Consider the following 25,134-nt stretch of genomic DNA (forward strand, 5'->3'; position numbering starts at 1 on the left):
AAACCATAGACCGAACTCAACCGGCTTTTAGAATCATGGTTTGTGTTTACCATATAAACTGAACACATGCTATCACACAAGATCACGCTCCTCCTACAACCAATGATCACAGCGGTGATTGTGACGTGAGTAACGTGGGCGTGTACAACGACCTAAGTTTTATAAACGATTTATTTATTCATACCGCTGACCAATTGAGAGGCGTATGTAAATGTGTCAGGTTTAAATGTATTTGTAGGCTTATTCCAGGCACAGTGAATGAACGGTAGGCTGGTGTGAGTAACGGGGCTGCTGGAAACGGAGACGCTTGAGTTCATTTGTTCATTTTTAAATGTCTGGATTCTGTTTTGTCGATAGTCAGAACTTCTAAACAGCACACTTTGATTCTGAATCACTTTTAAACTAAACTCAGCTAACCGGACATCATATAGTCGAGAGTTACAGCTGACAGCTGCCGAGCACACTTGCTTCTCCACCGGACTGATTTCGCCATGTCCACCGCGGATGTGTCGGAGCAGAACCGGCGCTGTTGTGTTTTGTCCTGGGAGCAGGTGCAGCGTCTGGACTCCATTCTGGGGGAATGTGTCCCGATTCACGGCCGGGGGAACTTCCCTACACTTTCCGTTCAGCCTCGACATATCGTACAGGTAAAGTTACAGGAACCCATATGTTACATGAAATTCAGTGTACGTCAAAAGTTTACTATGCAAACAAATGCAACAAGCACTTGTTTTTTTTGCTTAAATATACGTGTAACATTAGCGAATAATACGAATGAATCGTTTTTACCAAAACTGAATTTTAGGACACATTAAATCATTATTATTCTAACAGTACATTTTCATTGTATAATATTAATTGTTAATGTAATTATTTTTACATTGAGTTACAGAAAAGCTTAAAAAAAAAAACAAAAAAAAAAAACAGAACAAACCATCTACAGAACAAACCACCGTTATACAATAACTTGCCTAATTACCCTAATCTGCCTAGTTAACCTAGTTAAGCCTTTAAATGTCACTTTGGGTTGTATAGAAGTGTCTTGAAAAATATATAGTAATTAGAAATGTTATTAGAAATGAGTTATTAAAACTATTATGTTTAGAAATGTGTTGAAAATTTTTTTTTGAAACAAATAATCAGGGAGACTAATAATTCAGGGAGGCTAATGATTCTGACTTCAACTATATATATATATATATATATATATATATATATATATATATATATATATATATATATATATATATATATATATATATATATATATATATATATATATATATATATATACTCACTATTACTCTCATGGTTCCAAAACTTTTTGAGTTTCTTTCCTCTGTTGTACACAAAAGAAGATATTTTGAAGAAAGCTGAAAGCCTGTGACCATTGAATTCCATAGTATGAAAAAATACACCATGGAAGTCAGTGGTAACAGGTTTCAAACTTTCTTCAAAAAACCTTCATTTTTTATTCAACAGAAGAAAGAAACTCAAAAAGTTTGAAATGGGTAAAAAGGGTGAAAATATGATGACAAAATTTTGGGGTGAACTATTCCTTTAATATTTGACTAGAAGATTTAGAAGGTAATAACTTCCTTTTGGAAAAATGACTGCCGTTATATAGGACAAGATTTTAATATGTTTCTGCAATATGGCCAGACAATGACAGATAACTCCACTAATTAGTTTATCATCCAAACTGAAGTTTATACATTTTATTGTTGCCAAGCAAGAAACTCAGACTGTGTGCTCATACTGTAGGTAGGCGTTTATTGGCTATTTTAGAATGACTTGGAATGCATCTTATGCAATTAAGAAGCATTGTTGGTTATGAGAACAATTTGTTAATCCATGTTATTTCTTTTGTGTTATTAACACTTCACTGTAATTCAGATGATAATTGGGTTAATTATTAATAATTAGATTTGGCATAATCAAAAGTATTTTAAATGAAGCATTTTATGTAAGCATTTATGTAATGCTTTAATTTTATGATTGACATTGTTGATGAGTAATAAACTAATTATTAAATGCCTATAAGTAGATTCCCCTCCCCCAAGCGTAAGATTTACGCATCTCATCTTCATCTAAAATTACACTGGACTACAGGGTGAGCCATTTATATGGATATACCTTAATAAATTGGGAATGGTTGGTGATATTAACGTCTTGCTTGTGGCACATTAGTATATGTGAGGGGGCAAACTTTTCAAGATGGGTGGTGACCATGGTGGCTATTTTTGAAGTCGGCCATCTTGGATCCAACTTTTGTTTTTTCAGTCGGAAGTGGGTCATTTGACACATCAAACTTATTTGGAATTTCACAAGAAAAACAATGATGTTCATGAAGGCCATGGTTTTAACCTAACTTTATTCTTTCATGAGTTATTTACAAGTGTGAAGATACAAGATGTGCAGCACCTGAAACTATGGAGACTGGAAGCCTGTGGTGGCATTTCTCCTGTGGTGTTGCTATCAGTGTGTGAAGAGTGGGAGAAGAGGGTTGCATTGACAATCCAACTCAATGGGCACACATTGAACACATTTTATAAGTGGTCAGAAACTTGTAAATAACTAATGAAAGAATAAAGTTACATTAAAACCAAGCACACCATAGTTTTTCTTGTGAAATTCACAATTAGTTTGATGTGTCAAATGACCCTCTTCCTATTGAAAAAATAAAAGTTGGATCCAAGATGGCCGACTTCAAAATGGCCACAATGGTCACCACCCATCTTGAAAAGTTTGCCCCCCCCACATATACTACTGTGCCACAAACAGGAGGTTAATATCACCGACCATTCCCAATTTATTGAGGTATATCCATATAAATGGCTCACCCTGTATATCAGGCTTCCAATGATGAGCCAAAAAGATTAGTTTTCAAGTTATTCCTCTGTAATAGATGCATTTTAGCTTTTGCAGTCAGTCACGACTTTTGCAGGCTTGCTGAAAAATGTTTATCTGGCAGGTTTTCTTCCATGCTGTATTCCAGCATTCCTGTATCCAGATATCAGCAGGTGTTTGTGCAATTACTTCACTTCACTTCACCCACTTTAATCTATTTAACATCCTGAATGTCTCTCATATAGAATCTGCGTTTTGCTGACAGATGCCTGAGATTCTTTGAAACGTCTAACTGATGTTATAAAAACAAAATTCCAATCAAAAATTTGTAACATAATTATTCCTTACATATTATCCCCTACACAAATATACACCTTTGTAGCCATTTTTAATGTACTTACAAACTCAAGGGATATTAATGTTCTGAAAGCCACTTGTGTCTGCTTTATTAGTAATGGGGTTGGAGTAGTTCCCTTCATGTAGTTTGATTTATTTACAAATTCACTGTTGTAAGGAAGCCACAATTAACTGTGAAAATGTGAATATGTAGCATTTGCCTCAGTCAAATTAAATGGGCTATTCAAAATGAGGTCAATATGTTGATATCACAGACCTTTGAAATGAAAGTGCATATTAATCTACAATGTGGTTGTGGTGTTATGTATCTAATTTGATTCTCATAGAAATTAATCTCATGTTTACTTAAGAGTATTTTTATTATTATTAATTTGCTTGTTATTGTTGTTGTTGTCTTTATAAAAACTATTCACTTTAATATTCAATAAGAACTTATTAAAACCCCACTCAATATAAACAAATATAATCTATAAATCCATTATAGCTTAAATTTATTTACACTTAGCATATGCATTTCAAATCAAAACACTAATGTAATATTGCACAGTCTGATATAATATAAAATACTTATTTTGTAGTTCAGACTCATCAAAACCATCAATGTACACAACAACAAATGTTTTTCTTACTCAGAGTTTTTACAATTATTTAATCAAGAAGCATTTTATAGATAAATAAAATAAAGAATTAATATGTTAAGATTTAATATGTTAAGATTAAGTGAGCAAAAGAAACCTGCCATTTGGGTAAGCATTGGAATAAGAGTATTTTGCTTATCCCACTGGCAGATTATTTAGCTAGTTTTAAAGGAAAACTCACTTAATCTTAACATATTAGTTCTGAAAACAAGACAATATATTTTACTTGTTTAGAAAATGCTTCTTGATTCAAGTTTTTAAATATTTTTTTATTTATTTTGAAGCTGTACAATGATAACTGGCCTGCCAGCTAATCTGGCTTCATGGTACAGGCCCCTGACATATGTGTTTAAAAACCTTCATTATTGTCTATTCAATTATGTCCATGGAATTACCGTCCGTTACATTTTTTTCGAGAGAAGACAAACAATGTACTATTTTTGTTATTAAAATAAACGTTTGCTATATACCCTGTAGTTATTAGTTAAAGGATTAGTTCACCCCAAAAATGAAAATATCTTTATTAATTATCTACCCTCATGTCGTAGATGAAATCAGAGAGCTCCCTCATCCTCTATAAACAGCAAAGTTCACGACTCATTCAACAGACTTTATTCTAAAATCCCTTTATTTAAATGTTCACAAGCACTGTAGAGGGACATATTGGGTGAACGGACCCTTTAATTTTTGAAAATGTTGCTAGTACCAAAACACTATAAATATTTATTTTATATTTTATTTATTTCTAAAGCAATTAACTTCTTACACAGCAACTCCATGTTCTCAATTAATTAAAATAGCAATATAAAGCATACAAATAATAAGATAATAAAACTTGAGTATACAGTATATTTCCTTAAACTAGATTGTCATGCATTTCAACACTGGATATTAACAGTTGAACTTTATATTTTAATTTGCGCTAATTTAAATTAATTAGAGACCATGACTGTGATTAATGTGTTTTTTTTTTTTTTAATAGAAAGACAGATGTAATTTAAATGTAATATAAATGTGATTTTTATTTCTTAACGACTGAAAAATTCCTGTACATCTTGACTTTTTAAAATGAAATTAATCTTTTGGCAATCGTGATTGTAGACAGTGATTTTAACACGTTTATTATTTTTTTTCAGTAGTAAAGCAGACATGTTCCCCCATGTTCGTGTGGGTTTTCTCCGGGTGCTCCTGTGACCCCCACAGTCCAAAGACATGCAATAAGTAAATTATGTGTGTTAATATGAGAATGTATGGGTTTCCAAGCACTGGGGTGTTCATAAGTTAGTGTACACTCAGTGGGTTGCAGTTGGAAGGGCATCCACCGCATGAAAACATATTCCAGAGTAATTGGCGATTCATTGCACTGTGGCAACCCCTGATAAATCAGGGACTAAGCTGAAGGAAAGCGAGTAAGTGAGAAAATCAGGCTCTTGTAACTATTAAACTCACTAAAATGTGTCTGTCTTATCTTCCCGGTCTTATCATTTGCTACATGGCATCAACATTTAATGAAGAATGAACTCTGAGACACAAATCAGCACTATTCATTTTTCTCAGTGGTATCATTGCTGTAGTGTTGCTTGGCTTACACTGGCCTGTTTAGCAGACACAGTTTGCTTGTTTGTGGCACATAAGGTTAAAAGTGGATTAATCCTGTTGGAAACAGTAGACTTGTGGGCCAGAGCTGATATGGCATCCATGTGGTAAAGAGGAGCCTGGTAAGTCTTTCTGTTTTGACAGTGTAAACTAACTCCTAAGGATTACATTTTTGAATCTGAGAAGGATAAAAAGACTCTACATCCACTGTAAGCCATTCCCATTGTTCCTTTCTTAGAACAGGTGCTTTTCTGAGTATGTGAATGGATGTCATCCCTCTAGCATGTAATATAAACCAAGTAAAACCAGTCACTGGAATCACTGTGAGGTGTACATTACGGTACAGCCTTTCCGGCAGGGGGAGCTAATCAACGGAGCCTTTTAAACCTTTTTTTAATATAAAAAACTAGTAATATTGACATCTTGAGAACTTTTTAGCTGTGTCCGAAATTGAATACTGTTTAGTAGGTACTATCAATATCAATATCAACAGTTTCTTCGTTCAGTCATCATTGATTTACCCTCATGTTGATCAAAAGCTTCTGGTACTTCTGTCCAGAATGTTAAGTATTACTCGAGAAGAACTATTATTTGGTTTCAGGTGGCTTAATACATAATCTTGGAGAAAAAAATAGACATCTTGTGATTTCCTTTTGTGTTCTTCTGGGAAAACTGACTTTGGTTGGAACAAGTGCAAGCTAGTATTGACACCTTTTAATTTTTGGCATTTGTTTGGAAAATCAGACTTTAAGAAACTCAGACATGTCTTTAGTGACGGAGCATAGAACTGCTGTAATGAGTAAGTGCTTAAAGGTTTATCGCAGCTTCACATAACACCTGGGATTATCCAAATGGATATCCAGTAGCTAGAATTTCAAAGATTCCATTAAGTGATTTTTGGGAAAGATTGAAAGATCAGGGTAAAACTCTTCATAGTTTAGTCTAGTATACAGTGGACTCAGTGACTCATTTCCTGAGCCTGGGCCAGTGTCGGAGACTCGTAAGTGGTTCATTCATGTCTTTGCATTTGGCAGTTCACTGTGAGACTGGCTGCCCAGAGTGGCTCTCGGTATCTAGGGGGCAATGATTCTGTGTTCTGCTGGCCTGTTCCCCAGTCTGAACCTGTAAAACAGTGTGTTGAAATTTGCCTTACGATCATCTTCTAAATAAATCCTATCTGGTTGAGTTGGAAGGGAGAAAAAATACAGTATGCCAAGGCATTGTCAGCACCAGGCAGAGCAATGTATTTGTGGCTTTTTTACAAGTCTTCAATTTATTCAACATCTGTAGGAGGGATGATGCTGTGATTGAATATGAGCTTCTGTTGTGTCAAGGGTTAGTGATAATGAAGATAGAGTTTCATGTTTTTGTCAGCCCCTCCATGTTTAATTTCCTCTGTATCGTAAATATTTTCAGCGTCAGACTATCTTACTTAAACTGTACAAATTGTGTGTTTGCATATCTTTAAAAAAACATATGGCAAGTGTTCAGCCAATCGACCCTTTTCACAAGCCTGTTATGACGTGTTTAATGGTCATCAGCATCTTAAATCCTTGAAAGTTTTGACTTTTTCTGAAAGTCTTTAAACCATCATTGTGGAGTTTGTCTTTTATTATTGGAAGAAATAAGATTGTAAAAAAAAATTAAAGATCTATTACTGTACATTGGAGATCATTTTGGTAGGGATGCACCGAGACCAGTATCCGGTATTGGGTCGATACTTGGTTACAATACTCGTACTCGTATCGTGCATGAAAGGCCGCTACCACGCGCCAATACCACTCAACAGTAATTCACTTCATAGATGTAATTTGTTGGCCTACCTGACTTCAATGTCTTAATGTATGAATTAGCTTAATGTATTATACTGTATATTAATAGCTTAGTCCTTATAAACGGTGTGTTTATAAAATATATTATTAACGAATTTATAGGCTAGGCTACTCAACAATAAACCGAATATGAAATATAATCCTTGCATAATGATTACAAGTTAGCACTCATTTTATATATAAACTATAAATATTACAGTTAAAGAAATTTTAAGTAAAGGAACATCTAAAGACTACAGGCTAAATAAAAGCGCCTCGTCAGGGCTGAACATCACTGCGGTCACCGCGCACGTGTCAGTTTACAGCTTCTGTAAAGATCAGACAGCCTATACAGATCACACATCTAAAGAAACACTTCATGTAAATGTATAAATGTTTCGATAAGTATCGTTAATGGAATATTTATAACAATATGATCTTGCTTTTGGTTATATCGTTGCATATTTATGGCTATTGATCTTATCTACCCGCGACCCACTTTTAAACATTTTTGATTTTTGATTACCTGACCCGCGGATTAACAGCAGGACCAGTGAAAATGAAAGAATCGCGCTAAACAGGGTTTTATGCGTCCCCAATGTGCAATGCCAAGAGAGTGACTCCATAAGGTAACGTACATGGCACATACTTTGTGTAATGTGTGAAGTCAGGACGCACGTCAGCGCAAGGATAACTCATCCTTTAGATGTCCATGCTTAATCGTTAATAGATTAGGTCTGGAATCACAAGGTTATCAACAATGTGTGTATATTTTTGGCTTGGAACAGCCTTCTGTTAAAGATTTTTTGTTCATCCTTGCTACAGGCAAAAAAAACAACAAAAAAAAAGAAAAAAAAAGGAAAAAATAAACTTCATTGAAACCAAATCTATGAAGTACCGGTACTCTGTATCGGCGAGTACACAAATTAAAATACTTGTACTCGTGTCATTTTGTGAAAAAGTGGTATCAGTGCATCCCTACGTTTTGGTAAGGTTTCTTTTTTGTGGACACAGTCCCCGATTTTTATATTACTTTTTAATGATCAAATTTAAATTTGGAATTATCATATCCAATTTGTCCAGTCACTTCATTCATTCATTCATTCATTTCCTTCAGCTTAGTCCCTTATTTTTATAAGTGGTCGCCACAACGAACTTAACTGCCAACTATTCCAGCATATGTTTTACTTAGCGGATGGCCTTCCAACCTATACACTCTCGCACTCATACACTACGGCCAATTTAGTTTATTCAATTTACTTATAGCGCATGTCTTTGGACTGTGTGGGAAATCGGAGCATGGAATTCATGGTCATTCAAATGTATAATTCCATTGTGGAAGCTGATCTGATCCTTTATGTCCTGATCTGGCTTTTTCCTTGAATATCAACAAGTGCTTTTCCAGTGTTTTATCTTCTTTTTCTCCACTTGATCATTTTAGACAAGTTGTCAGAAACTTGCACACAGACATTTGATGATTCCATTTAGTTCCTGAGAAGTACAGACTCTGCTGGTGTTATGTAACTGTGCAGACAAATAGGTCAACTAATATAATGTGTCATGATGGGGTGACAATGCACAAGTCTACATTCACAAATCACAAAGAGACAAGAAAGAAAAGATGTGGTACAAACAGGGCAAAGCAACACATGTTAACATCTTAGCAATATTCTGGAAAGCACCCTTGGTTATAGGATGCTACTTATACATAGCAATGCTACTTATATGCAGATAGGAACCACATAACACTGTGACTTCACATTTGCCCTGTCCAGACACTGAGGAAATCAGAGAACTAGACTACAGAGTTTTACAGAAATAAAATTTTTATCTGGCTGAGTCACATGTTTGACTTTCAAATGTCAAGCAATAAGGTGAGTCTGTTTCTTTATTGCTTGTGATTCAGGCATGGTGAAAATATTGGGTGATTAAGATTATATAATGTTCCATTCATTTTCTTACTTTCTGCCCAATCACTAAACATGTCAGCTGTTTTAAAAGTATCAATTAGTTGATGTAATTTATCTTCTTGAAAGCATGTGTATGTGTGTGAAGGGGGTTGGGCGGGTATAAGAGAGAGAGGCAGAAACTGTAGAGAATGAGGGAATAGAGGTAATGAAAGCTGCCAAAAGCTTTTAAATAAAGTCCAGCAAGGACTTGTCTTTCCCAGGGCTAATCCGCATGCTCTAGGAAAACTGAATCTATCCTCTAGAGAAGAGTTACATCTCAGTTCTCACCTGTGTCTGGTAGAGGCGTGTGTTTGTTTCTGAGAACTCGGAGGTTGGGTGAAGTACTTGCTAAGATTACAACACTATACTGCATGAAATCGAGAAAGGTTACCATTTCCTTCTATTTTAGCTGGCGTGTCAAATTTAGTTTTGAAAACCAGCTTATTTCCTGTTATTATTGAATGTCTAGAGTGGTAAAAAAATAAAAATAAAATAATAAAAATTGGCTGGTGCATTGCAGCTTCCCATTTTTTGTTGTGGCAAAACATTTAAAACAGTGCATGACCAAAGTGTCCCTTTTCCACCAAAAGGGTTTGCAATCTGGAAAAATAGTATTTTATGCCTTTTCCCAACTAAAGCCTGTCATGAAGCAGCTGCATGTTTCCACAGACTTGAGGAACAATGATGACGTCATGCCATGTTTACCTGACTATAACCAGTCGAAAAGCAAACAGTGCACATCCTGGTGTTTGATGCAGGCATTTTGCCACTTCTGTTTATCTGATAACAATACCAGAGGAGATCAGCAGCTAGCATAAACTGGTGTTACTCTCATCGGTGACTGTGATCAGAGATTTTGCAATCCTGGATTAATATTAATATTATGCAAATATATATATATATATATATATGAATTATTGTAAGTTATTATAATAATTAATGTATTAGAATCATGTGATATATTAATACCCCTAAACCCAGTGCTTAATTTGTGAATTGTGAGGTCCTGGAACATGTCGGGGTAACTGATCCGGCATGTTATCCGACGATAGTGGGATGGGGTGGGGGTGGGGGTGGTGGGGGGGGGGTTGTCACGTACGAAAGTGAAGAGGGTTGGGGAGTCGCTGAAGAAAGTGAACAGTGGACTGGGGTGGAGGGCGGTTGAGGAGGGGCATCGGTAAAATGAGGTGAACAGGTTTCAGAGGTTACGGATCCAGCGTGTTCCGGCACAAATTAAGCACTGCCTAAACCTATTCTTAACTGTAAATTATTACAAAAATCACAGGGTTAAGATTAATATACTAATAATAATTATGTAGAAGCACATATCCTGTAAATAAACTGTAAACTTATCACAAGCAGTATACATATCCCATAAAGTTGTTTGGAATGTTGTTCCGGGATAAGGGAACATGCCCTACTTGGTGAAATCGTACTAACCAGTACTTTATAGGAATGAAATAGCCCAAATTTGTGAAAGTATTGTGTATTATTAACATGCATTCATGGTCTGCATCCATCAAGAACAGCTTATTAGTAAGTTGAGTTAAGTCAAGACTGAGGCCAGAAGAGGTTCTGAATGATTCAGACAGTGTGCATAATGCATGCTTTTCTGTGAAATGAATAAAACCTGGTTTCTCAGCAGTGTGATTTGACCTGTCTAGAGATGTGTGACAGCACAGAATGGATTACATGTTAAGGTTGGCACAGATTACAAAACCTATCCAAATACACTCAAAAACAGTCAAAACCAGGTCCAAATACTATATATAATGGTTTTGGACTCCAAACTTCCATCCAAATGATAAAATGAGTTTCAAAAGATCACATCTCATATGCTTATCTAATATCTCTTTCTGTTTTCCCTTGATGTGTAGGTGGTGCGGGCTCGTCTAGAGGAGCGAGGTGTAAGGGTGCGTGATGTGAAGCTCAATGGCTCTGCTGCAAGTTACGTTCTCCACCAGGACACAGGCCTGGGTTACAAAGACCTGGACCTTATTTTTGGCCTGAGTCTGACTGATGACAAGACCTTTCGTCTGGTGAAGGACGTGGTCCTTGACTGCCTCCTGGAGTTCCTGCCTGCTGGTGTGAGCCGGGACCGCATCACCGCCCTCACCCTGAAGGAAGCATATGTACAGAAGCTGGTGAAGGTTTGCAATGACACTGACCGCTGGAGCCTCATCTCACTTTCCAACAACACTGGCAAAAATGTTGAGCTGAAGTTTGTGGACTCCCTGCGACGGCAGTTTGAGTTCAGCGTGGACTCATTTCAGATTGGCTTGGACTCACTGCTACTTTTCGACCGCTGCTCCGAGACACCAATGTCCGAGAGTTTCCATCCCACTGTGCTCGGAGAGAGCATGTACGGAGACTTTGAAGAAGCGCTGGGACACCTACATGCCAAAATCATTGCTACGCACAGCCCGGAAGAGATCCGCGGTGGGGGGCTCTTGAAGTACTGCCACCTGTTGGTCAGAGGTTTTCGTCCAGTCTCCGAGGCTCAGATGAAGACGCTTCAGCGCTACATGTGCTCTCGCTTCTTTATTGACTTTTCTGACATTAATGAGCAGCAGAGGAAGCTGGAGGCGTACCTGCAGAACCACTTTAATGGGATGGAGCACAAGCGTTATGATTGCCTCGTGACTCTCCATCGCGTGGTTGATGAAAGTACCGTATGTCTCATGGGCCACGAGCGAAGACAGACGCTCGCGCTCATCTCCTCTCTTGCGCTACGAGTGTTGGCCGAACAGAATGCAATTCCTGCATTGTCCAATGTAACATGTTACTACCAACCAGCGCCCTATGTCAGAGACGTCAACTTCAGCAACTATTATGTAGCACATGTGCATTCTCCCATTTCCACCTGTAACAACTCCTATCAGACATGGATGGCTTGTAGCTGAGCAATGAATGGGACAGAAACACTGTTGGGGAATATTTGCAGTCTTCAGATGATGTTTGGTTGGAACCATTGGACTTTTCAGAGTGAATCTCACTAAAGCCTGCTCACATTACATTTTCACATCAATTTCAAAAGAAAGAAGGTGTATTTGGATAAAGACATTTTCATTTGAATCTTCGCAGGAAACCACTCTTTTACAGTTTTTCAAGTCCATGATTTTGTCGATCTTTTAACCACCATATGGGTCGGTTGTTTGATGGACAAAATGGCAGACAGTAACATGGGCACATACTTTCAGTGCTGTAATTGGTCAGATTGTCTGTCAATCAAACTACATTCAAAGGGTCATATTTACTACTTGTGATTTAGTAATAATAATAATAATAATAATTGAGCATCACAGTTGCGCAGAGGGTAGCACGATCACCTCACAGTGAAAAGGTCGCTGGTTCGAGCCCCAGCTGGGTCAGTTGGCATTTCTGTGTGGAGTTTGCATGTTCTCCCCATGTTAGCGTAGGTTTTCGGTTTTCCGGGTGCTCCAGTTTCACCCACAGTCCAAAGACGTGGTATAGGTGAATTGAATAAGCTAAATTGGCCTTAGTGTATGTGTGTAAATGAAAGAGTTTATGGGTGTTTCTCAGTGTTGGGTTGTTGCTGGAAGGGCATCCGCTGCGTAAAATATCATTCTGCTGTGGTGACCCCTGATTAATAAAGGTACTAAGCCGAAAAGAAAATGAATGATGAATGATAATTAAATGCAGTATTGTTTTACAGTATTACAGTTGAAATTGGAAGATCTGCTATGTAAATTGGCGAACAAATTCAAGATGGTACAACAAATACTACACCTGTATTTAGAGATGTACATATAGAGTTTAGATATGTTATTATTGTCATTAAAAACAAAAAAAATACAAGGACAACACAATCTTAATGGCCCTGAAATTAGGCTTCGAAGTCTTCATGCAAAATAAACGAACATTTTTCTAATTTATTTAAAACATATATATTTCCCTTTTGATGTTGAGGTGAAATATGAACCAGAAATGTTTTATTCAGGTGTCATGAGATTTACCATCCAGCTGTAGCAAGGTTTTTGGAAGGAGAGCAGATGTAAGGGATTATGTGTCACCCATCCACTGCCACCCATCCACTGCTTTTATAATGAACTCTGCTGTACTGGAAGACTCAAACTGATTCAAATCCCTCTAAATCGATTGAAAAACAATTTGTGAGGATTTTATCCAGTGCAGATGCTATGATAACAATATACATTGTGGGAAAAAGTGGGACAAATGTTTAAAGCACTTCTCTATTTTATATTCACATGTAACCCTTTTATGTTTTTATAAATGTAATGTTTTTTTAAGTTATGAAACACTTTTTGCCGAAGTTATGGGGGGAAAAAGGAAAAAAAAAAACAGTAAAACTGAAAGACTGGGTTCGGTTTAACAGTGGTTTTCTACTTTCCTTTTTTGAAAAACTGAGGACCAAAGACTTTAGATGTAGAAGTTTAAGTGGAATGTTACTTCTGTGACTTCAAGTGCCTGAAACCAACTATAAAACTCAAATGTATGTAAATTAAAACATTCAATGTTTCTTTCTCTTGACTACTGTATCAAACAGTGTTTTTATTTCCATTTTTTTCATTCAAATCACTCAAAGAAAGAAAATTAATGGATGAACAAACTAATTAACTAATATGTTCTTAGCGTTTTCCCTGTATCACTGTAAATGCATGCAGCCATTCACACATCAAAGTGTAAAGGTGCGTTCGATTTCATGCAGCGCTGCGCAGATCGATCGAAATCTGTTTTAAAGTGGTGCATGCTGGTTAGAAATTTTGTTCGGATTGATACTGCGCCAACGCCACGTGACTGTCACATGTGACATCAAAGTACCGCGACAGTGCTCCGAGATCACACGTTTGATTTAGCCGATGCAGCATCTGAAGAGCGACTGCACGAGCTCTGATGACGACACCAACATTCCACGATTGGCACCGCATGACAACAACCACGTGTGTTTCGGGTTTATTATTGGACAACTTCTGTCTCACAAATTTCAAAACAAACAATTAACTTTTTATACCATCTTGTAGACATCATGCTTATTAAAAGACTACAAATATTTTACTGCAGTAATCATGTTTTGTTAAATAATCTGGTTATAAAGTCTAGCTTGTTTACACAGGTTTATTTACGACCTTTTTTATACAGACTATTTACTGCATTCAGCTCCATGAACGATTTAAATATTAACTCAAATAAGTCTTACAGATTTGTAATAAAATAATTATCATCATTGATCCTGCCATCCTAAAGCTTTCTTAACAAATTAAGTTAAAAAACTATTTTATTAAATAATTATAAAATGATTTTTAGGATTCGAAAATATATATATATTATTTCCTGTAGCTGTTTATACCTGGTCTGCCTTCTACTTAAAGTGTAGCTCACTTATTTTAGGAATATCCTTTTGTTAAATCTTTTTGGATTAAAGTGCTTTTTTGAGAATGCTTTCATTATCCAAAATAATCTTAATCATTGTTTAAAACTTTAAGACCTTGTTTTGGGGTTTACTGTAAATAAATGTAAACCCCTTTTAGCATATTCAAACAAGAAGTATTAACCTAAAGAGTGATGTTTAAACTCCTAGAATTTGTGCTTATTGCTTTGTATTTAATAGAGCTTGTATAGGGCTGTTCGTTTTTGTTTATAGTACCCTCTGGTTTCCCCTTATTTCTCTCATGCGTTTGTAATATATTTAATTCATTATTCCCTTATTGTTTAAAAATGAACTATAGTTTGTAGAGACTGTATTCTGTTTTATTTGTAAATCTTTTGTTATAAAAAATAAATAAATAAATAAATAAAAATAAATAAATGATGATGACGCCATGTGATTGGTCATCATGACTGCTGCAATTTTGAGCCCCGAAGTGTCCAGCTGTCTGGCTTTATGACTCCGTTTTCAACTCCGCCCCCGCCAGCGCTTGGGTAATCTCGTTGATCACCGGCTGCAGCTGTGCTTCATGTCGAACGCACCTTAAATGTGTTGTGTTGGGTTCAGACTAAAGGTGCGGTCACACTTGACTTTTCTTCCCATAGACTTCCATTCATACGCACGCGAATGCGTCAGACCGGAAACGCGGGGTCATGCGTCAAGCTTCGCATGTTGCTGCGGTGCAAAGTTCAAGCTTGGTGAACTCTAACCTGCGAAATCGCATCACTTGGCTGCATGAGACCAATCGAGGATCAAAACAGGGCCTCTCTGGACAGAAATTTAAAACATGGAGCGATCGCTCGCTTTTTTAATGTCTAATAAGCTTGTTTAATCCCGCCCCTTTTCGCAGCGCAGCACGACAGAATTTCGCACACACAAAGCCCAGTGTGACCGCACCTTTAAGCTACGGTCACACTGGGCTTTGTGTGTGCGAAATTCTGTCGTACTGCACTGCGAAAAGGGGCGGGATTAAACAAGATGATTAGACATTTAAAAAAGCGAGCGGTCGGTCCATGTTTTAAATTTCTGTCCAGAGAGGTCCTGTTTTGATCCTCGATTGGTCTCAAGCAGTCAAGTGATGCGATTTCGCAGGTCAGAGTTCACCAAGCTTGAACTTTGCACTGCAGCAACATGCGAAACTTGACGCATGAAACTTGACGCAGAAAAGTCAAGTGTGACCGCGGCTTTAACCACTATTTTTGTCATTTAAAATGTTTCTTTAACAACTTTAATGATGAATGCAGCTCTAATGCCTGACTTTGGCAAACAAAAGCGTTCAAAAAAGTAAGAAATGTAAAGTTGATAAATTTGCTGCCATAGCTGCATGATACCTTTATTTTTCTTTTGGTTTGCCCAAATTGAAGCTTGGTATTGAAGAGCTTCTGTGCCCCTAATGGCCAACAGCATCCCAAATCTAACAAAACCATGGCTGACCATTTTTGAAACCCATTCAGCTGATCTGAGTCTGACAGGAGCAATTTAAGCTTAGCTTATCTTAGCTTAATATAAATCATTGAATCAGATTACACCATTAGCATCTCACACAAATTATTTTAGGCGTAACATTCAAGGGAAATTGCTCCCATAGCTTGGCTGAAGCATCCACAATAATATTACACTGGGCTATTACCTACTGTAGTTACTAAGCAGCATGGGTACTTTTTTCAGGTGCCATGTAATATAATTTCTGCTGAACAATCAAGAATTGAAAAAGTGGAATAGGAAAATAAATCTGACCATGAATGGTATGAAGACAGTCAAATTTGAAGGCAAAAATAAAACACAATTTTCATTCTTTGTGGAAAGTATTGTGGCATTTTGCAGTTTTCAAAAATTGCTCACCTCTACACCTGTGATTGCTTTATAGAAAAATAATATGGGTTAAAGGACAACTCACTTGTTTGATGGCAAGAATTTACTCTTTGAAAGACCAATGGCTCTAAGAAAATATCTGGAACCATTTGAGCACAGAGCCATTACTTATTATCTAATAATACAATGGCATTCAAACATTTTATGTGCCTAGTAAATTTCTAAATGCTTTTTGTGGCCACTGTATTGTAGTTCTAAGGGATTGAGAAGGTTTATATCTCTCAATGGCTCCCACAGGGCAAGCTGTGCTTGTGTTGGCTGTGTGTCGTTCATTGTTGCCTATGAACACAGCTGATGAACAGCTGTTAGGACAGCAGTGAATTTGCTTGCTGAATATAGTTTAGAAAACCCCACGGCACATGTTGTACTTTGTATATATGCAAGAGGCCATCATTCACACACTGGCGTCATGGTACCTAATGTACTACCGACTAATAATATCGTTCAGTTTGACAAACAGGAAGCTGTGCCACGGGCTGCTCTTAACTCACACTTCAGATGTGGACAACACGTGCTTTCAGCTCAAAATGTATATTTGCAGCTTCTTGTAGCCTTTGTAAAAAGAAACACACTCAACTTTTGTGGATGTACATGTGCAGTGTATCTCAAATCTTGAAAGTTATTTAAAAAAAGAAATTATCAGTAGATAAAATGGAATGGTAATTAAAAGACTTCAGTTCAATACGCCAATTTATTTTTCATAGTTCATAGCAAAACTTTAGTGCACTTTAAAAAGGCACATATTTAATTTAGTTGAATTATTTACCTTCATATATGTTTCCAAGGGGGCGGCTCAGTGGCGCATTGAGTAGCGATGTCACCTCACAGCAAGAAGATCACTGGTTCGAGCTGAGTCTGTTGGCATTTCTGTGTGGATTTTGCATGTTCTCCCTGTGTTCGTGTTGATTTCCTCCGGCTGCTTCGGTTTCCCCCACAATCCAAAGACATGTTCTATAGGTGAATTGGTTAAGCTAAAAAAATGTCTGTAGTGTATGTGTGTGAATGAGAGTGTATGGGTGTTTCCCAGTGAAGGTTTGCAGATGGAAGGGCATCCGCTGCGTAAAACATATGCTGGATAAGTTGGCGGTTCATTCCGCTGTGGTGCTTCCTGATTATTAAAGAGACTAAGGCGAAAAGAAAATGAATGAATGAATGTTTCCAAGGGCTGTATGGTTTTTGGATAAAATGGTACAATGTGTGTAAAACATCTTTGTAGCAGCTCTGGAGATGAAGTTGTTTTTAGTGTGTAGCTATAATTTTAACAGTTTTGTGAGTTAATAGTGTCACTGAAATTTGCATCACAATCTGCATAGACAAGAAATGTCTGATTCACTAAATCAAAATTCAGCATTTGTTTTTGTTTAACAATAGTAGATGTATTTTAAACTCTACTGAACTGCTCTGATTGCCACTTTATTATAACACATTATTATTATATTAATCACAAAAAACATATATATTTACAAAGAAAGTACTAATGGTAAAGTTACAGTAACTATAATAAAATTAAACTAATTTTTAAGGAGAATACTCACCCGATAAATTGGCATTATCAGTGGATATCAGCTGATAGATATGGGCCAGTAAGGGCCTTTTGCGCTTACCGGTGAGCTCAGAAGGCTGTTATCATCCATCCACATGGTTAATCAGCTATACTAATAGAGAAGACTCCAGATCCAGATCTGTTTTTACATTACTGTGACAGTTGGGTTTAGAGTTGGGGTAGGCGTCGATGTTAATAAAATACAACTAATGGGAAATTAAATGAATAGTATAAATAATTCTCGTGGTTAATCAGCTATAGAGAAGACTCCAGATCCAGATCTGTTTTTACATTACTGTGACTGTTAGGTTTAACTTCTGGCTGCACCCATATGACATCTATAGCTGATTAACCATGTGGATGGATGATAAAAGCCTTCTGAGCCTACCAGTAGGCACAGAAGGCCCCTACTGGCCCATATCTATCAGCTGATAACCACTAATAACGGTATAAAATTACAAGAGAAAAAAGTCCCTGCTTAATTCTGAATATTTTTTTTTTCTGGCTGGAGACTGCAGCACAGTCTGGAAGTTGGGAACTCTGTCCTGTCCTACTTTTATCCATTACAGTAGTTGTGAATGTCATAGAAAAATAAATAGAGGGGAAGTCAGACTGTGCTAGACAGAAAAAGAAATCTTATTAAAAAGTCTTATTTCTCAAACAAGTTAATAATTTCTGGGCAACAAAGGCCATGTCCTCTTGACTCACTGTAACAGCACAGCTAGAGCTATAGAATATGGAATTGCAATTAATAGAGGAACAGTAAAAACCTCTTGGAGAGAAAATGATGGCTAGTGGAGCGCCTCAACCACTGGACTGTGACAGATCGTTCCTTGTGATTTTAATTTAAGACTCTTATGGGAAACATGTATAAGCCCTGCTGTCAGATTGATGTCAGATTCTGGCAGCTTTGTATGTGTACCATGAAGCATGGCCCGCTGTGACAAACCTACGATAACTGATTCTCAAATGACAGGATTGAAGTTTATTTTGATTACTCAGTCCAAATATTTCTGTTCAGAACTGTTCATAAGCAATGGAATCATGATGTAAATCATGAAATGAACTGTTTGTGGAAACAAAAAGAGCCCTAACGGGAACCAGGCTGAGATGGAAGGCCACATGTATTGCAGTTCACAATATTGTTGACATGCTGATTGCTGTTTTCTGCTAGTGGTGTAAATGAGAGCTGGCAAAGAAAGAGTGCACAGAGGTTAATATCTGTGCCTGACGTTCACAAAAGTTATGAAACATTTGCCTTCAGATTTGGCCCATACCACTTTGTCAGGGGTATTCGTAAGACTTTCACAACACCTTTATAATGATAACGTGACATAAATATGAAGATTTGATGCAAGCTTATGACAACTATCATTGTCATTTGCTCAGTTATGTCATTCTAAATGCAAAGATGACACTGTTTCAGATGTCTCCTTTATGACATAAACAAATAGTTCATAACCTGGGTTTGTCTTTGTCAATACAACTTGACATTATCATGACAACATAACTTGTCATAAATTATTTACATGATCACCACAAGGCTATTATAATTGTATAATGACTATTTTTTGCTTACTTTTTTCAGTGAAACAAAATTAATTTGTCATTAAAAATTCTCAGTAAAAGTGTCAACACAAATAATTTTAATATTTTATAAAATTAAAGTAATTTTAATGACTAATTTAATTTGTACCACTGTACAGTAGATGTGGTTAAGAAAAATATTAATGATGCTATTATAAATTTCAAGACAATTATTATGGCCTCATGACAATCATGTTTATCACAGATTTATGACAGTATGTTTCCTTGATAATGTCAAGATGTCTTGACAAATACAGATTATGATTTATTTGTTTATGTGAAGTGGTCATAACAAAGACATCTCAAACATTAGCTATGTTTCCATCCAAAGATGTCAATTAGATTCATGTATAAAACTGGAACACTGCATAATATCTGCGAATGTTTTCATCCAATGAGTCAAAGAGTACAACATTGTCACTTGCTGATAAACTGGCGCCAAATATCAAAACGAAAAATTGAATTTGCTGCGATAGAAGAAACCACTGTGAACCTTTTTTTCTTATATAATAAATTATTTGCACATCAAAAGACAAGCCAAAATGCAATGAATCTGCGGTGGCTTTTGGAGGCACAAGGCCGCTTTTCTGGGAGCTAATAAAACCAAATCACTTTGATGACAGATTTGGGAGAGGGGTTTTGGAATTACCAAAACAAGATCTTAGATGTTGTGCAATGTGGTCAGTCCTCTGGTCTGTTCATTAATGCTGTACCGCAGGCACATTTTTATTATTATGATCTGTTAAAAGAAAGTGACAATGATATGCAGGAATATATTCGGTGAATGTGTTTCTGTCATATTTTATTCACATTTTCTTTTACTGGATAATATGTATATCTTACTCAGCACATATTTCTTTATGGAATGGAATGGATGGAAACATAACTAATGTCATGTTTGCATTTCAAATGGCATGAAAAACTGAGCAAATTAATGCGAGTTGTCATAAACATGCATAAAATCAGTGCATTATTATTCATGATATAAATGATATGATTACATGATTTCATGGCAGTCTCTTCGAACACCAGTTTTGAAACAAGTAAAGTATTTCCAGATACTGTTTTCAAAAATATATTGAATTTAGTATGATAAAATGCTGAAATGAAAACATAAAGCTTGTTACCAATAATCAATAATGCAAGAAAGAACATCAATATTTAATAATAATAACAATAATTGTAGGGGTAACGCAGTGGCGCAGTAGGTAGTGCTGTCGCCTCACAGCAAGAAGGTCGCTGGTTCGAGCCTCGACTGGGTCAGTTAGCGTTTCTGTGTGGAGTTTGCATGTTCTCCCTGCGTTTGCGTGGGTTTCCTCCGGGTGCTCCGGTTTCCCCCCACAGTCCAAAGACATGCGGTACAGATGAATTGGGAAGGCTAAATTGTCCATAGTGTATGTATGTGTGCGAATGAGTGTGTATGGGTTTCCCAGTGATGGGTTGCGGCTGGAAGAGCATCTGCTGCGTAAAACATGCTGGATAAATTGGCGGTTCATTCCGCTGTGGCGACTTCAGATTAATAAAGGGACTAAGCGGAAAAGAAAATGAATGAATGAATTAACAATAATAGTAAATGAAATAGTAAATTAATAGTAAATTTTGTCAAAATTATGTCATGCGTTTTGTGTATCACATTTAGTATAGACATACTTTACAATCCAAAACAACAGAAGTGTGTTTGTAACATTGCCAACTACTGGCCTGGCATGTGTGTGCTTGGTTAGCTAGAAATGCATTGCCTCAATATTGTAAATCTTTCTCTGTTGCTGTTTAATCTATTTTGTCTTTGAAATAAATTTTTGGCTTTGATCCTTACTAAAAACCTCACATTACTATTGAATGACAGAACTGGGCCTGTCTCTGATTAGTTGTTCTTTTTCTGGGTGACACATTGTTTAAAGTCTCAAACAATGAACAAGTAGCTCACTCTAAAATTAAATTCATACTCGCACTCAATGTTGTTCGAGACCTGTTGGCATTAAAAAATTGCATGGAACACAAAAGGAAATGCTAGGCAAAAAGTTCCAGGTGCTCTTGTCACATAAGGAGATTTTAGTTTCATCCAACTATATTCAGTTTTTAGATGAGGCAGATGAGGCAGTTTGATTAATTTCTGTAGTTACTTTTTTTTTTTTTTTTACTGCCAGCAAAATGTTTTCTTTGTATACCAAGTGTGATGCAAAAAGGGTAAGTCTAACATTGAATGTTCATAAAAGGGCAGGTTAATGAGGCTCAGATTAAAGACTGCATATCCAATGACTAAATAATCTATACTAACTAGGGTGACTTGAATTGATGTTACAATGTATAAGTGTATATTTATTCTTCTGTTCAGTAGTCTCATTTGGTTGTTGTGACCAGTAGGTTCCCGGCCATGAATAAACTTTCATTCCTGCAAAAAGCAACTTAAAGGGACCCTTTTATGCCAAAATCACTTTTGTAAAAGGTTTAAACACAGTTGTGTGGAAGTAGTGTGTATATATAGCCAACCTCTAATGGTAGAAATGCATTAATTCTATTTTTTCTAATCACACTTCATAAAAACAGTCTGCAGAAACATTTTGATTGATATTCTCTCTTTGTACATGTCACAAGAGGGGGAAAGTCCTGCCTATTAGTGTAGTCCCTCATCCCTACATAGACAGCCCAGAGTGAGATGCAGATGCATAGGCGTTTGTAGCTCCGCCCTTTTTGGAAAAGAGGGCTGGGAGCCCAATCGCATTTTAATTTAAAGCGAAAGTCACTAAAATTACACAATTTGGATTAAAGCCTGAAGAGGGCAGTTTCAGAGAGTTATAAAAAATGAATTTGTCGGCGCCTATTGCCTAGTGGTTAGTGCGCTGACACAAAGCTGGTGCTTGCCGTAAAAGACTGAGTTTGATTCCGGGCTCAAGGTCCTTTGCTAATCCTTTTCCTGTTTCTGCTACCCTGTGTGATGTGGCTGTATATCGGCACTGGTGGGAGGTGTGCCTTAGTGTCCCACCAGTGACGATATACAGTCACATCGCAATGCTACGAGTGTGATATTGCGTTCATACAACAGTTTAATGGCATAATCATGTATATAGCAAAGGAAATCAAACACGGAGAGTCTAAAATCCTTTTTGTTACCTTCACATCTGCAGCTGTCGTCAGAAAAGCAGAAACTGTTGCTCATTCACTAATGTTGCTAACGTTTAGAACTAGTGTTTTAATGATTCTCTAGCGTAATGTCTAATACATGATATATACTTAGAAATGCCATCAGTCTACAAAGATATCTCCCAGTATTTTTTCTGTTGCAATCGGGCGATCACAACATTACTATGGTATAAATACAGCATGACAGCATACAAAAGAGAGAGCTTGACTTAGAACGTAATCTACCTGTTTAATAATGATTTGATCAACTGTAGTTTGAAATTACGCTGTATTTCTTTAAGGGCTTATTATGCGTCTCTGCCGTCTTCTTGTAGATGAACATGGTCAACCGTCTTTCCTCAAAGACAGGCTATTGGCCACCAACGCGTTCTCTCTCAGAAATTATAAATGTTTTAGGCACTTTTCCTTATAAATAAACTGCATAGTTGCAATCTAAACAACTACATTCTTGACTAAAAAGCCACAAAAGTACATTATGTTGTCCAACAGCAGCAATATTTGTCAAACTGTAGAGTGTTCTCTGCTTGTTGCTGTATGTGGGCAGAGTAATACATAAGGGTGAAGGGTAAACAGGCAGTACGAGTGATGTTACTGGCAGAATAGTGCACGGCAGGACTGTTGTGTGTGTATGTATGTATGTATATATATGCAGTTAAAGTTATTATTATTAGCCCACCTTTTAATTGTTTTTTCTTTTTTAAATATTTCCCAAATTATGTTTAACAGAGCAAGGAAATTTTTACAGAATGTCTGATAATATTTTTTCTTCAGGAGAAAGTCGCATTTGTTTAATTCGGTTAGAAAAAAAGCAGTTTTGAATTTTTTAAAAACCATTTTAGGGTCAAAATTATTAGCCCCTTTAAGCTATATATTTTTTGATAATCTACAGAACAAACCACCATTATACAATAGCTTGCTTAATTACCCTAACCTGCCTAGTTAACCTAATTAACCTACTCACTTAAAACAGTTGGGTTAATAATAACCCAACAGGTAACCCATAGATGGGTCAATTTGGCACCGACCTTTTGTTGGGTTATTTTAACCCAATCCATTGGGTTGATAAGGTTAACCCAACAATTTGGGTTATAAAAATAACTAATTTGTTGGGTTATTTTGCCAAAAAGTGGCTTAACCACTATATAGTAATAAATTATTATTATTATTATTATTATTATTATTATTGTAGTAATCTTTATATGTAAATAAAAAAATACACCGCTTTTATTACATTGGCAAAGCTTTATTTAAATCCATGAATTTAGTGCCACATCTTTCACAATAACAAACGCCTGAGAGCAGTTTAGTTCATCCCCAAGCAGCAGGACAAAAGGGTTCTGTCTCTGTTGCTCCTCCTCCTCTAAGTACTGAACGAAATACAAGTATACATACATGAATTAAATAATGTCCAACATTTATTGTCATAAATAATGCACCTAGAATTCGCAAAAATCAACAAATTCTTGTTTTGCCTCCTGGTATGAGGGCCGAACCATCTTGTTGCATAATCTGTATGGCAGTGGAGAAAGGATAGCTGGCAGAGTTGTTAAAGCACCATCTCCAAAGTAGAATCTCCAAGGCTGTCTTTATATCAAACAGAAAAAAAACCCAATAATTAAACTTAAAACAAGCCCCTCATATCACAGGTGAAATGCTACGAATTGGGATTAAAACAGAGCTGTTATGCAGGATTGTCTCACCAGATGAAATGTTTGCTTGAACTGGTAGATCCAAGGCTCTCTTCTTTTTTTGCAATACGAGAGGGTCCGCAGTGATGCATCTCCCCAAACCTCAAAAAGTTTCTTTGGTGTGTGGGTATAAAATACCTGTCCTGAGCAATCTAAAAATAAATAAACAAAAACAGCACTTAAATCCATGCCATGCAAACAGTACACTGGATTTATTGAAGGGATATTTTACACAAAAATGGAAATTCTGTCATCAGTAATTCACCCTCCCCTTGTTCTAAATCTCTCCTCAGATGAACACAAAACATGATATTTAGAACAAAATAGGCAACTAAACCATTCTTGGTCCACAATGATATTCCAAAGCATTTGTTTCTTCTGTTGAAGTCAGTGGGGACTATTAAGTTTTTGATTTGTCCTTTAAAGTTATCAATTGTGGTCAGCAGAAATAAATAAAAAACAAATCAACAACTTGAGGGTGAGTAAATGATGAATACACCCAAAAATCAATGAAACACCCATACACTACGGCCAATTTAGTTTATTAAATTTACCTACTGTATACTGCATGCGTTTGGACTGTGACAGACATGCAAACTTCACACAGCAATGCCAACTGACCCAGCTCCAGGACATGATGGATTCGCCTCTGCTGCTGAATGAGTGTATGGGTGTTTCACCGATTTTTGGGTGTA

General features: G+C 36.6%; 1 protein-coding gene across 1 annotated transcript; it reads left to right on the forward strand.

Moving 5' to 3' along the window:
• Window positions 1–207: 207 nt before the first annotated feature.
• tent5bb (terminal nucleotidyltransferase 5Bb) lies at window positions 208–12,488 on the forward strand. Its single transcript, XM_056480436.1, has 2 exons — window positions 208–647; window positions 11,079–12,488. Exons 1-2 carry the CDS (start codon window positions 492–494, stop codon window positions 12,102–12,104), a joined length of 1,182 nt encoding a protein of 393 aa, XP_056336411.1. The 5' UTR covers window positions 208–491; the 3' UTR covers window positions 12,105–12,488.
• The last annotated feature ends 12,646 nt before the right edge of the window (window positions 12,489–25,134 follow it).

Source organism: Danio aesculapii, chromosome 19 (genome assembly GCF_903798145.1).
Source record: "Danio aesculapii chromosome 19, fDanAes4.1, whole genome shotgun sequence".
Classification (NCBI taxonomy): Eukaryota; Metazoa; Chordata; class Actinopteri; order Cypriniformes; family Danionidae; genus Danio; species Danio aesculapii.